Source organism: Cryptomeria japonica, chromosome 11 (genome assembly GCF_030272615.1).
Source record: "Cryptomeria japonica chromosome 11, Sugi_1.0, whole genome shotgun sequence".
NCBI classification, from domain to species: domain Eukaryota; kingdom Viridiplantae; phylum Streptophyta; class Pinopsida; order Cupressales; family Cupressaceae; genus Cryptomeria; species Cryptomeria japonica.
The window spans coordinates 532,290,912-532,306,195 of NC_081415.1; the positions used below are offsets into that span (position 1 = coordinate 532,290,912).

Below are 15,284 nucleotides of genomic sequence, written 5' to 3' on the forward strand. Positions count from 1 at the left end.
AACATGTATCAATAGTTTTTACATGAATACATGCATAAAATGAATGGTTTGTAGGTGATCACCATGAGAAGTTGCAAGATTTTATGAGGAAGTTGGTGGCTAAGGAGTAGCAGCAGGAGATCCGTCCATTGGAGGTGGTATTTTTATGATTGCTGTAGTTTTATTATGCCAATGAAAAGGTGAATCAATCATCAATTGGTCAAAGAAGTGATTGGAGTGTGGATTTTGGTAAGATCTCACTTTTTGAGTGTGTATTTTCCACATAACTATAAAAGTTTGAATCCTTGTGAAACCCCCACCACCTTCTGCATCAATAAGCTAATGCATTTACTATCATTACACTACACAAATATGATCCTCAATTGAAAGATTTAGAATACATACAAAAATTTATCTACTAACAAACAAAATATAATCCATTTTTAAGTACATAAAAAATCTTGGTAATTATTTTAAGAGAAAGGTTATCGTTTCTTACTAATCTTAAAGAAAAGATCTGGCAACTATACAAAATCCCATATATCTTAGCATTGTCCTTGCATTACTATTGTAACAAAGGTAAAAATCTTGTAGTCCCTACATTCTTGAACTATGTTGCTTTCAACAACTTAAGTAATGGGTGACGATGAGGACGAGCTTCCTATATTGTTTCAAACAAACAATTATCAAAAGATTTCAAATTTATTCAATCTTATGATTATTTTGCCGGATTTGAATTGAGGTCGATTGTATAGGCTTTACGACATGGTTTTTAATGGCTTTGCCATATTTGTTAAACTCAATGTCTTCAAGGATAGGAAAAGCTTGTATATCTTCTTCTCCATATTCAGAAACCACTGGAGATACACTGACATTTTTAAGAGGCATGCTTATGTTGCAAAATCAGGAGACAGACTTAAAATACATTGGTACAGTAAATTGTAAAAGCCCAATGACATAAAGATTGTTGGATGGGAAAGGAAATGGAAAGATCCTATTGATGAGAATACATAGATGGAGATAGTCAGAGATGAGGCTCACTGCAAACTTATGCTATATGATGGGCTTTATGCAGTGACAGAATTGGAAAGGCATGCTTATGTTGTCTGGTCATAAGGTTAGCTTTTTGGGTGCGTCGAGTTAAGTACCACAAGTGTGTAACAAACAAAATATTATCACATAATTGTTTTGAGCTTTGGTTTTAAGCATCTATATGTCTTTTGTATGAAAATGCAGTTAATCAGTCCTAGGGGAAATCAACTAGGAAATTAAACAGAAGCATGCGCGGTTTGGAAAAGGTGTTTTTATATTATATTAAATTAATTTTTGATTAGTTACGATTAATTAAAAGTGTGATAGGCTTGTACCATTACATAATCATTAAAAAGTGGGATAGGCAAAAATAAATACCTTAGGTCAATATTGTGCAAGGGTAATTGGAGTTGTGGATTCCAAGAAGTGATTTAAGTTCCCATAATTGAATCTTTTGAAAAAATAGTAGATATTATCCTCATAAGTAATTGATTAATGGAATAGAAAATAGATATTATCCTCATAAGGAATTGTATAATAGAACAGAAAATAGATATTATCCTCATTTAGGAAACTAAGATGATAGACTCTTTGTTTGCTCATTTTGTTAAGAATATTTGGCTAGGTGTTGACTTTGGTAGTCCAATTGATGAGGCTTAAAGACGAATAGCTACTTTTTGGAACCCCTCAAGAGTTAAAGGGGTTGAAATTTACAAATGTAGGAAGAGTTTGGTTGTTACCTTTGGGGATCTCAAAACCTCTACCATCTTAAATCTTGTTAGAATCTATGCTCCTAATGCAAAGCCTACTAGACACAACTTCTAGATCCCTCAATGAATTTAATGATCGAAAAAATATTGGAGAAAAGGATACTTGGAAGAGATTTTAATTCTCCCCTTTCTCCTTCAAAGAAATTAGGAAGCTTGGAGGTGCATTTTTTTGACAACATGGAGGATCTCTCAAAATTCATTTCTAATTTTAGTTTACTAGATGTTGATCTTAAAGGATTACAATTTACAAGGTCAAAAAGGAGACAAGGGAACAATCATATTCAAGTTGATCTTGACAAATTCTTAATCCCCATTAGCAGGAATATTCTATCAAATATCACCTTGATTGGGGTTCCTAGAATTTGTTTGGGCCACAATTCTATTCTATTAAACTGAACGGATGAGGCTCCCAAAGGTCCTTTCCCTTCTAGAAATGATTTCATTTAATTTTGGTGGTGGTGGCTTCGGATGATATTTCTATTTTTAATTTAAGTTTATTCAAAGTGTCAGCATTATTGTTGATTGTATCAACAAAAGGATGTTGATGCATGATTTACTATTTTAAATAGCATTAACAATTATTATAGAGTTATCTTTAATTTTTATTTGGTGGATATTATCTATTTTATAAATCTCTTTTCTCAGAAAGAAAACTTGACTTCTAGTCTTACGGTTAATATGATTTTATTATATTTTTTAAAGGACATACTAATTGGCTCATCGTGTTCCTATCTAATTGGATAGTCAATACTTTCTATTCATATAAGCCTTTCCATACTCTATCCAAAATCAATTTTGTTCATTCATGAGAGTGATTCCATTTGAAATATTCTCACAAGTTTAAAAATTAGCTTTCCCATCTTCATAAGCAAAAATCTTATAAACTCAAAATTAGAAAAACTTTAATACCTACATAAAAAATTATGAAAAATTTATAATTTTAAATTAATCAATTCCAAGTTTAGCAATATATTATGTTTAAATATATTTCTAAGTTATTTAAAAAGATAATATAACAATAGAAGTATATTTCATTTTTCTTCTAGTCTAAGTTCTAGGTGGTTCTACCAGTATAAGATTTTGAGGGGCATTTCAAAATGTGTGGGTCATTTGTCATTTCCTCTCTATTTTAGCTAATGTAGAAGTTGGTTTCCCCATATTGTTCAAGGGTTCCTTGTTCTCTCATTCCTTTATTGTGTTATTTATAGTTGAAGGTGTCTTTGTTTATTGGTTTCATTGGTTAACCCATTCTTTGACTTTTTTCTCCTCTATTCAAAGTGTATATGGTTTAAGGTTTCAAGGTCCTTTGGAAAACCCTCTACAGAATTAAGATTCTATTAAGGGTTGTGTTCTGTGTGTCCTCCTCTTTAACGCTTTGATCCTTTGCTAGCCTTTGGCTTTGTTTTAGATTTTGGTCATCTCATTGCTTGTGAGATCCCTAGTAATTCATTTTTTATGTTGATTTATCTCTTTAGTGTGTGTGCATATAGCTTCTTCGATACACCTTCAATGAAAATGCTCCATTATTTTTCAAAGCATCTTGATTTATCAACTAATTATGGACTTTTTATGGGATCTTCTAAAATATAAGAGCTCATTGTGTATTCCCACTACTCCTCGCATATTCTACATAAATGTTTTCCTGATTTTCATAGTTGGAAGAATTTTTGGTAAATATATTATGCCACCATCTCAAGTGATAGAATATATTAAAGAGAGAGAAAAAGTATATGAAGGAATAGGTCATAAAATAAACCATCTTTTGGCATAGAATGAATCTCAAAAATTCCACCCTAACCTTCCCCATCTATTCTTGAAATTGTTCTAAACAACCACCCATTTTTGGCCTTCCCTTGAAAAGAGCTTTCTTAAAATGATAACAAAGGGAACATTGGAAATGGAATTTCACAATGAATTCCCTCTCTTCCCCACCTTCTCCATTTATTCCTAAATTTGTGGTAAACTACCACCTATTTTTGGCATTTCCTCAAAAAAGATCTTTCTTAACACAAGAAAATAAAGGGACCATTAGAAATGGAATTTCACAATGAATTCTAAGATATTGTTTTCTCGACATATTGGTAAGAAATGGTAATAAAAACTAATCATGCTCCAAAACTGTACAAGGGCCCAAATTATGAAAATATATCTAACAATTGTTGACAAAGGAGGTGAAACTTGTAGAAGATCCACTAAATCCCATTAGAGATTCATGAAAAGGGACAAGGTGTCCATTGTTTCCAATGGATGGAAGGATGCTAAAATTGGTCCTTGATCAATGTGATTACTTATTTTGATAAAAGATAATATACTGTGAAATTGTCCACTAGCATGTATACTTAACAACCTTTATAATTCCATCTAAAGTGTCAATTGAACATATCTCATTAGTATAATACATACCATGTTGGGAATACTCCAATCTCTAAGAATAGTTAAAAAATACAACGTAGATAACATATTAGAAAATACACCACCAACTACATTTCCCATTTCCTATTTTTGTGACTCATGATTCCAATCATACCTAAGGAAAAGTAAATTTATTTTGATACAATTCATATCCATCACACATTTACCATATATATGATGATGTCCTTACTCCTTCAAGGCATAATTGATAGGAAAAAAATCATCATACCTACAGAAATTTTATTCCAAAATTTAGATCATCATGCCTTAAATCTCCATAAGTTTCCACTTTTGTATTCTAATAATATAGAGAGAGAGAAAGTTTTATTTATCTATCCATTACATTTGTCTATCTAGTTATTATATTTTTATATCTATCTACTTTTATTTAATCATTTAGATCACTTGAATTTGTTTGTTATACCACTTTTAAACAAGTAGTTTGTTACTTCTAAATTTCAAAATTAAAGTATTAAAGATTCAAATTTAGTCAACTAGTTTACTTACTTTAAAGCTATTAAATACATGTTTAATACAATTTGATACTATGTTATGAATATTTAAATACATTCAATGCATTTGATCTATATATCAAATGTTTATCTTCTAATCAAATATTCTAAAGCACTTAACTAATCAATTGAAATACATTTCAATTTCGTAGGATAAAAAGTAAAAAATCTATATAATGTTCTTGCTTCTTATCTTCAATCTTTTTCAATTTTACTTAAGAAACACATTATCTTTATGTTTGATATCAAATATATTCTAGAATGTCATCTATTAAATAAAAATATTCAATTATTAAATTAAATACCATCCTCTTATTAATTTTTAAAAAACAAATATCAATTTGCCATTCTCAACTATATTTTGTAACTCCATGTTGATTTTGTGCATTTATTTAATCAGCTTATCTCAGAGGAAACCTCATTTTCCATAAAACTAAAAGGGAAAAGCAATTGCATTTTTTGAAAATCATTTTGAATGTACACTTTCTTTAGGTTGGATTAGAAACATATGATTTAGCAAATTAGCATAGCACAAATAGAAGGGAGATCAAAATCCATCTCACATCAACCAAATGAAGATATTTTTTTGTCGAGTCTTGTAGAGTGAAACTTACAACACACATAGGACGTACTGCTATTGACAATGAACATAGCCATTAAATAGAAGAAGATAAGCATGATATGAAAGAAACATGCAGGAACGGAGTAGGAGAATTAACTTAGTGGAGGATGACTTCATTCGTAGGTAAGAGTAGCGGTGAGCTTGACCACTGTCTCATCGACTGTGTGAGAAACAGTCTCCATGAGAGCATGGCCTTGAGCATTGTGGAACACACCACTGCCTCCCACCACTGTGATCTCCCTTTGTGGTAATGCAATGTTGTCTTTGCCTAAGAATTCAATGCTGCTACCTTTGTATTCAGAACCTTCAAATCTGGTAGTGAAGGCGAGCAACAGTGTCTCAGGATCTTCGTCTTCAGCAGGGCTGGGCAAGTGAAAATAATATCCCTCTCCCTTTCCAAGCACAGCAGAGGAGTGGAGATCAGGCCCTTCTGTTAGGGTGTCCTCAATCACAATCACATTAGTTAGCGGGATACCCGAGGCCCCTCCAACAAGATTCTGGGGATTTAGACCACCATTAATTATATTTGTGTTGGGAAAAGAGTTCTGAAGGCCCGAACCAGGTGCATTAAAGCCAAGGCCAGGAATGAGTGAACCTATGCCCTGGACTCCACTGTTAGGGATGAGGCCGAGGCCAGTGGTGGAAGAGATGGGCAGTTGGCCAAAGAATGGAGAATTGTTGATGGCTCCACTTGGAATGGTTAATGGGAGAGGACCATTCCCATTCCCATTCTGATTCCCAATGCCATTGAAGTTGATGTTATTTCCAAGCTGGTTTGGCAGGCCAGAGATTGCATTGCCAGTGCCTTGAAGTCCTCCAAGTCCAAGTCCAGGCTTGGCAGTGGGGTTGGGTCCTTCCGTTATATGATGCATGAAGAAGGTAATGGTCTTTGGACTTGAAGACCCTTCCTCTTCTTCTTTTGGGCTATCTGTCAATAATTTTCTATTTGCACTCACATAGCTACCCCACACAAAGAGAAGCATCAGAAAAAGAAGCTCTTTAGTCCTCGCTGCCATTCTCTTCTCCAAATTAAGATTTCTTTCTCCAAATTGATGGATATGAATGCGTACATAGAGTCTGTATATGTACAGGTGCCATAGGTCCACCATCCAATTACTTAGATATTAGTTTACCTGCTTTCCAATAGACAATGGAAATTCCCGCCTCAGCTTTCATCATCGCTCCACTGGTCCACGTAGAGGGTTAGTTTTTATTTGCAGGGTGACATCATTTTTTTTAATATGGTTTTGGTTGCCTGACACATTATCTTCCCTTCACCTGATCGCTGCAAACCTAATTTCCCATTTTATCCTCTACATATTGATTCCTCCCATCAGCTCATACCACGGCCCAAGTATTATATGATAGGAATAATAATGATCGTGACCTTTTGCATGCAAATTATTTTGAGTTGACGACTCTTAGCCTCTGAAAATCGTTCATCTTTAAATGATATTTTACCCATTTTAGGTTGTTAGGGGTAGGCTCATCCTTCTAATTCGGGAGTAAATTTAGTTTAATTTTGATATTATCTTACTTCATGGATTAGTTGCGATATACACATAAGATATTTTTGTGCGAATTTGGGATGTTTTATTATTAATCTATCAATTGAATCTGTTTAGAAGATTTTTAATGAAAATTTAAAGTTATTTAAAATTTCAGTATGGTTTTTTTTTTAATATTAAATTCTTACTTTCTTTTGATTATATCAAAACTTAACAGAATTATATATTAAATTATTTACTTAAATCGTATATTTATGATAAATATTTTTAAATAATGAGTATTTTAATCTTGATGCACCATCATTAGCACACATGTACACACAAGCACACAAATTTTTTATTTTGATTATAATTATCATAATATAAATGTGATTAAAAAAAAAATTGTAAGAACCACATTAGATAATATCACATTTTAAAAGAACATAAGTTCTTTGAAAATATTGGATGGAACAACAATCTTACAATGTTTTTAAGAAAGCTAATGGAAAGAAGATAATTTAATATATAGAAAAAGCTACATTACCAATGAATTTATACTAAACGTTAGAAAGCTAATATATAACAAATGGGCTTACTACTAGATGTTGCTATAGTTATAAAATTATGGCAAAAGCTACATTACCAACATATTTATACCAAAATTAGGCAGGGTGATTTTGTAAGAATTTTCAATGTAATTTTATAATAAGATATAGTCAATGACATTTAAAATGTTGGCATCTTGTAATAGTTTGGTAATATTTTCTAAGAGGTGGAGCTTAAATGGTTAGAGTATTGATTTCTCATTGTGGAGACCCAAGTTCATATCCTAAAGGGACATCTAATGTGGAATTCTAAATTGTTTCGCAATCTTCCATAATTGGGTTTCAATGTGTAGGTGGTTTCTAAATAAATGAATTAATATTAGTCTCATGGTTGTGCTTCCAAGAGCTTTCATTTCATACTCATAAATGATCAACAATATATAAAAATATTTCGGTGGTAGTCTTATGTAGAATAGTGTTCTTGTCACTAGTTTTCCTACTTGATTAAAAAGAAAAACCTTTGACCATCTATGTTGCATAAGGCTACAAGTTGGCTAAGTTACCATTATTCCCTTAAGTTAATAATTTTATTGGAACATTGTAGCTAACTTATGTCTTGTGCAATGTTTTTATGCATAAAATTCAGCCAAGGTGGTATAATTAGGTACCCAAGTTGGCCTTAGTGGCATCCACGACGTAAATAGGGTATACATATGAGGAGCTGAGTTTTATTTGATTATTATATTGTGAAATTTTTCTGCTAATGTAACTTACTAGGGCCTAGATCTCACATTTTGTAAAAACTTCTAAGAAATTTGCTAACTTGTAGCCTTGAGAGAAAAAAAAATTATGGAAACATCAATTTTATAATAAGTCCTACAAATATTCTCCAAATAACATTAAATTTGGATTATAGTAGCTTCAATTTAGACCAAAGTTTTATTTTTCATAAATAAGAAAAAAATTCCAATTTGAGAGAGAATGTGCTTCACAATTTGACCTCTTGAGAGTTTTGATTCTTTATTTTCACTCTTCAATTATCTTGATATTATGAGCTAATGTCACTTGTAATGAAATAACTTACATAAGAAATGAGCTTAATAGGAAATATGTTGTAACTACATGAGAATAATAAGGCACTTTGATGGGGAAAACCTCTAAAAGTATCTAAAACAAAAATTTAAAAAAAAAATGAGTAATTTATTGTGAAGACTATTTTGGTCTCACTATGGTGAGGCCTGCAACAAGAGGAAAATAAGAATTTTTCACACCTAATAAATCTCCAATTAGTGATGACATGGGAATTGAGAAGAGTGGTCCTGGAGATAATAAATTTATGAGCATGAAAACAACCAATGGAATCAAGGATGAAACCAAAAAAACAAAGAAATAAAACATTTTAAAGATGAAAAATAGAAATAGGAAGGCTTAAAGTGAAGGTTGACCAAATATTTTTTAGACAAGGTTCTAGATGTTCCCAACACATGGATCCTCAAAACAAAAGTTTCATCTTTAACCTTTAGTGGGAAACGGGGTCCATAGAGGATTTGTAGCCAAGGCTCTAGATGTTCCCAACACATGGATCCTCACAAAAAAAGTTTCATCTTTAACCTCTAGTAGGAAAAGGGATCCATAGAGGATTTTTTCTAGGAGCAAGAGAAACTAGTTCATTTTTTCAATGGCTACAAGGGGGAGGGGGTTCACAAGCCTTGAGGTTTGTTGAGCTAGTACATAATCAAATATTTCACTTTAAAAGGTCATCTTGGTGCCATTCATGTAGTTACCCTTTTCCTCTATTGATGATTATAAGGCATACAAAGTTAATTATCTTTCCCTACAATATGGTAACCTCTACATAAGCCTCCTTTATCAATAGGGGCATTACTCTCCTATATCAATTTTTTACTTACAATATTTATAAATTAAATTTGCATAGAACTCCTCATACACTAATTTATCCCAACACTAATACCAAAGATTCCATTGGTAATGAAGTTTCCTAGAGATCCCATTCTCCTACCAAGAAAACCCTTATAATTTGTAGTGGTCTTGAATTTTCTTCCCCATTGAATTCCCTTAGAAAAAAAAAAGTGGATTCAAACCCACCATCATTTCTTAAAAAAGGAACCCCCAAACTAAGAAGGATGAAAAAGGGAAGGGCTTGGCTAAGAGGTTGAGAATCATGTTTAAAGAAGCTAATATCAATATAAGAATTCCTCTGGAAGTGCACTCTCATTTGAGGCTAGTTTGGAAGTGAAAGAAGAATTAAAGGAGAAAACACAAAGCATGAGAAAAATCTAGAAAATAAAAAAGGTAGGCCAAAAAAGAGGAAGGATATGGAGAAGGAAGGAGATGAGGGGAATATAGGGATAATCAAAATCAAAGAAAGAAGAGGAGATAAACAAAAATTATGGCGGATATTATCCAAGATAAAAATATATGCAAAGAAAAGGTTGTTAAAGATATGGTAACTAGAACTTTGGAAGTGAACCTATATTCTGATAAATAAAGTGAAGGAGAATATTTTGACCCCACCTACAAAATCCTTATAGACCTATATCCTAAAGATATCGTTGACTCCTACAATAATCATATTTAGAAGGATGCTTTAGAAACCAAATTAATTTCCATCGTCCTAAAATATATCTTGTCCTCAAAAACTTCAAAGAGCATAAAAAAAATTAGGAAAAATGATGAGGATATTGATGACTACTAGAAGGAGATGAAAATCAAAGCAAAGGAGAAAAGAAATTTATTATATATCAAATTTTCTTGATTTGAGGACTCTTTTATTAGGTTGCTTACTATAAGTAAAGACCTATTGGAATCCTCTATGATTTATATGCGTTATCTGTAGGATGATCAAAACATGAAAATGTGTGAGGTAGAGGAGAAGAGGCACTAAGGAAACAACAAGTTGAAGAAAAATTGTGAGGAAAAATAGTACAACAAGGGAATTATGTTGGAAAAGTGGAATGAATGATTAAACCTAGTTATGGATGAGTAGAACACACTCATGAGCCTCCACAATATGAAGTCTAATTAGTCCATTGTGTCTTTTATTTCTTTTTTTAAGATGTGACCTATTACTATATTGTTTTGGGGTTGTGTCGGTGCATCAATTGGTTATGTATTTGAAATTCTCTATTTTGTCATTATAACTTTAGATGTGGGACCCTTTTCTCACCCTGTCTAATCAAAAAATAAAAGTTAGGAAGAAGATGATTTTCTTATGGGGTATGATTCTTTTAGGTTTGAATTAACTTTTTATAGGATCATCACCAAAATAATTATATGTCTAGACACTTCGTAGCTTAGATAGATATACTCAATTTTCATGGCAAAAATACAACCAATCGGCCTACCAAACGGAACAATTATTTGATCTCCATCATGTCTCATATCAATAAAAGGTTGCAATAGTATCTTCATACATGGGACCATACTAATATATTTGGTATTATTAGCTAAATAAAGATAAGAAAAAAAGGGGATGTGTTGTCACATTGATGGTTTATTTGTTAGGTAATTATCATTAACAAGTTTGGTATTTTTTTCTAATAAAATCTCCTTAGGGAGGATGAGGTGATTTATGAGTATAATGGTTGGTGTATTTATCCAAATTAATCCTCTCTCTCATGTGTGGATGTGAATCAACTCTTACTCCTTGATGACAAATCAAGATATTCATACCATTTTTTTAGTAGGATTTTGTTTGTGATTGGATCTCATCCAAATACTTTGTCATATGTGGAGCAAAAACAATTTAGTGGGGTTTTGCTTGTGATTGGGCTATCATCTAAATAATTAGTCACATATATGGATAAAAAAACACAAGTCACATTTAAAGTAAAGATCCCAAATAAGAATTGGTAGAGGCATTACTTGTAATTTTAATTCATAAGTTCAAGTATTCTTCAAATTGCTCTATTATTCAAATTGTTCCACCTTTATCATGCAAAAATTTTCTAACTTCCAAAGATATCCATCTATGATAGAATCTTCATTTGATAAATAGGTTCTAGTACCCAAAATTTATTAGCATTGATGCCTTAAGGGATGACATGGAAAACCCATCTTATTGGATCCCTTTAGGTTACTAGAGGATGTGGCTTGCCAATGAGTTATAAATGTTACTAAACCTAAATATTCAACTTGCATTTGTTAACATGTTGGGGTTAGTACTCAAATGAGTCATTAAAAATTAAAAGCAATAACTACCCTCCTTTTCATTCAAACAATCAAATAATTGTAATCGTTTATATTTTTATCAACTCTTCACGCATCCACATCTTCTTTTTTTAATTGCGCCTCCTTTAGGTTACTTGAGCATGTGGCTTGCCAATGAGTTATCTACTAATTTGACATGTTAATAAACCTAAATGTGTGACATTTCATTAATAATTAGAGGCAATAAGTACCCTCCTTTTCATTCAAACATTTAAACAATTGTAATCTTTTACTTATATTTTGTCATCTCTTCAGGCATACACATCTTAATTTATATCTTGTACTTTATGGATTCAATTAAATACATGTCATTACTAATTCAATTATACACTTTGTATGTGCAAGCACCTACATATTTACATGTATGCATTTAGTGGATAATATCGCATCACTAACAAACAAGTTTGATATAATATTGTAAAACATGTGATAGTGATACTATCATTGAGCCATTTATTATTTGATATAGCTTTCAAAACTAACCTTTTAATAAAATGTAAAAAATGTATACATAATAAACCAAACCCTATTTTCTTCATATCTCTAGCCTTTGTTGTAAATTCCATAAAATATTGCAATCTAAATAGCTTGAAAGCTTGAAATGAAATTTTGAACCTCGGCTTAAAATGAAATTTTGAACTTCAAAGCTTGATACAAAAATTTGGACTTCAATAAAATTGTCCACACTAGTGAATTTGTTGGGTGAAGAGATTTTTTGAATGGCCAAATAGTGGTCAATACAAGGTGCCTAACTAATGGTCTCTAATTAACAATAGTGGTTAATACAAGGTGTCCAATTATTGGTCTCTAATTGACAACATGCACATATAGTTTCATTTAATCATATAAATAGTCTAGAGTACATAATTCAATCATCCCCCAGCACCCATTAGTGTATGATTTGACAAATAATAAGTAACCCATTGTCCACATAACCTTATTGATATCAAAATTTAATTGTATGTTCAACATAAAGACTAACTGCTCCATCCATATGATTGATTTCTTATACTACCTTAAGGTTGGCACCCCAAAATAAATGTGTATGCACAACAAAGAAATAGTTAGCAATGCCTTAGAGAAAGGTGCACACTTGTTATAATATATATGATTGCTTGCTTGCTTCTCACAGTTTAAAATTGTTTTTTTTTGGTCAATAAAGGCAGAGCCGGAAAATTTAGTATGAAAGAGAAAGTTTTGTAGGCACCTAAAAATGTCTCATTAATCATGTACTAATTATTCGTCTAAATTAGTTAAATATTTTTTTAAGTATTTAATTAAGTTAATTAATCTTATTCTTCCATTTATTCGTATTTCTTTGTCATCTTACTAATTATTTCAATTTCAATTATGTCATCATTTAATCATTTAAACCATTTTCTAATATTAATTAAATATTTATTATTTAATTAATTATGATTTTTAATTCCTCAATTTAAATAATCTTCATTATTTAAATAAATTCCATTTTTAATTTCTATCTTTAATCATTTAATCATTAACCCTAGATTCTAAATATTAATTAAATATTTATTATTTAATTAATTGTGATTTTAATAACTCAATTTAAATAATCTTTATTATTTAAATAAATTCCATTTTCAATTTCTATCTTTAATCATTTAATCATTAACCCTTTTCTAAATATTAATTAAATATTAATTATTTAATTAATAATGATTTTAATCCTTTAATTTAAATAATCTTTATTATTTAAGTAAACTCAATTTCTAAATAATTAAATAATTTCTTTAAATTATTTAATTAACTAATTTATTTCTTCTAATTCTAATTCCAAATTCCCAAATTCTAATTTCATTTAATTTCTAATTTCAAATACATGTGCATGATTTCAAAAATCAAATTGAAAATCAAAGTCAAGTTCTAAATATATTCAAATAACAAAATTGAATTTAAAATAAATTCAATATTTGAATTAAATCTCATGCAAAGATCAAATTGAAAATCAAAGTTAAAGTGCAAGCACATGCTAAATTAATTAATTCAATCAATTAATTAATTAAATCATTATCTTTTCAATCTCCATTCTCAACAATCACGAACTTCGAATCTTGATGTCATTTGCAAGTTGCCAACGCGATATCTGAGAGTCGCCATACCACAAAGAAGAGAAGAACAATGGAAACTACATGCGATCATGGAATAGGTGTTAGGATAACCAGTGAACAACTAAGAGGGGGGGTGAATCAGTTGTTAACAGATTATAAATTTTAATCCACAATACAACCTTAAACAAATCAAGTACCAGTAAAGCATATACAGATGCCGGTAGGAACAGATATCGGTAAACAATACAACTTAACAATTAACTAGATAATCAATGCAAACTAACCATACCACATAACACCATGATTTGTACATGGAAAACCCGGAAAGGGAAAAAACACGGTGGGAAGCCTACCCACAGTCAGATAATACTTCTATAGAAAGTATGTGTTACAATGAGGGGCCTGCACTTGCAGGAAGGCACACTGCCTAGAGCGTACTGCTCATTATAAAAGAGACTCGCTGACTATAGATAGGATACAACCAACTCAAGATAAATGGACAACAATCCAATAGAGTTAACTACTATAAATGGCATATACCATGCCTCATTACAGTCCCGGTTAAGCTCAGTGTCGAAGGACTAAATCCTCTTCTGAATCCAATTCGATCACTAATGATCGACCAACTCCTCTGCCTGAATGATATTATAATATTTGCACATTGCATTCCTTGGCCATGACCTTTCCAATAACCATGATTATTTACACAGAGTTTCTACCTCTTATTTATACAAACCCTAAGGCCTAAATTGATTAGGTCAGCCACCTAAAGATATTACAATAAGATCATTACATAATTCCATATTACAATGATATGCCATGTCAGCTTAAGACCAAAACAATAATAGCAAATACATAAATCATCTCAAGTTATCCTGGTAACATGTGGAGTACACGTTAGCATGATACCAGTCCATAACCTAAATAGGTACCAAACCTATTCTGGGTCCACCACGCCAAATCAATGTCTTCAAGCATTTGAAGCATGATCAAAGAACATCTTTAGCATCTTGAAATCCATGAAGAAGTTGCACCAACACCAACTATGCATCCTGTCATGATTCCTCAATGAAAGCTCTTCCAGTAAAGCCTTAAACCAGTGTTGGTAAGGGTTTACCAAAGTGTATGATAGCATCCGATTACCAAGCCATTACCAACTAACCGAAACATGCTCATGGAGCATATAAATATACTTCACTAATCCAAACATGTCTGAAGTGTCCAACAGATAGTCTCTTTTGTCGGTAACACTAGATCTTCTACCAGTAACCAAAACTTGTATGTCGGTAACCAACCATAATAGCTAGTGTTGACATCAATGAGAAAACATCAATGCAACAAATAATCAATTCATCCATAATGCCAACAATAGGAAGTTTGAATTGATATATTATATTCCCATTGCTTTGATTGCATTATTACATTGAGTTTTGTTTAAATTATATTAGGATAGGGATTCATGATTTCCCTCTGATTTCTGATTGATTGCATGATGAATATGAATTTAAAAGATAGGTACATAGTTTGCAAGATCCAATACCTATACCTGCAGGCATACAGAAAAATTCCAAATTAGAGTGTTGTTGATTCACATCAGGTTCACCAAGTTTCATAATACAAAAA

The 15,284-nt window shown here is 31.5% G+C and overlaps 1 protein-coding gene across 1 annotated transcript; it reads right to left on the reverse strand.

Moving 5' to 3' along the window:
• Nucleotides 1-5,440: 5,440 nt before the first annotated feature.
• Nucleotides 5,441-6,343, reverse strand: LOC131066435 (dirigent protein 16-like). The gene has a single exon (XM_058001190.2). The coding sequence runs from the start codon at nucleotides 6,341-6,343 to the stop codon at nucleotides 5,441-5,443; it is 903 nt and encodes a 300-aa protein (XP_057857173.2).
• Between the last annotated feature and the right edge of the window lie 8,941 nt (nucleotides 6,344-15,284).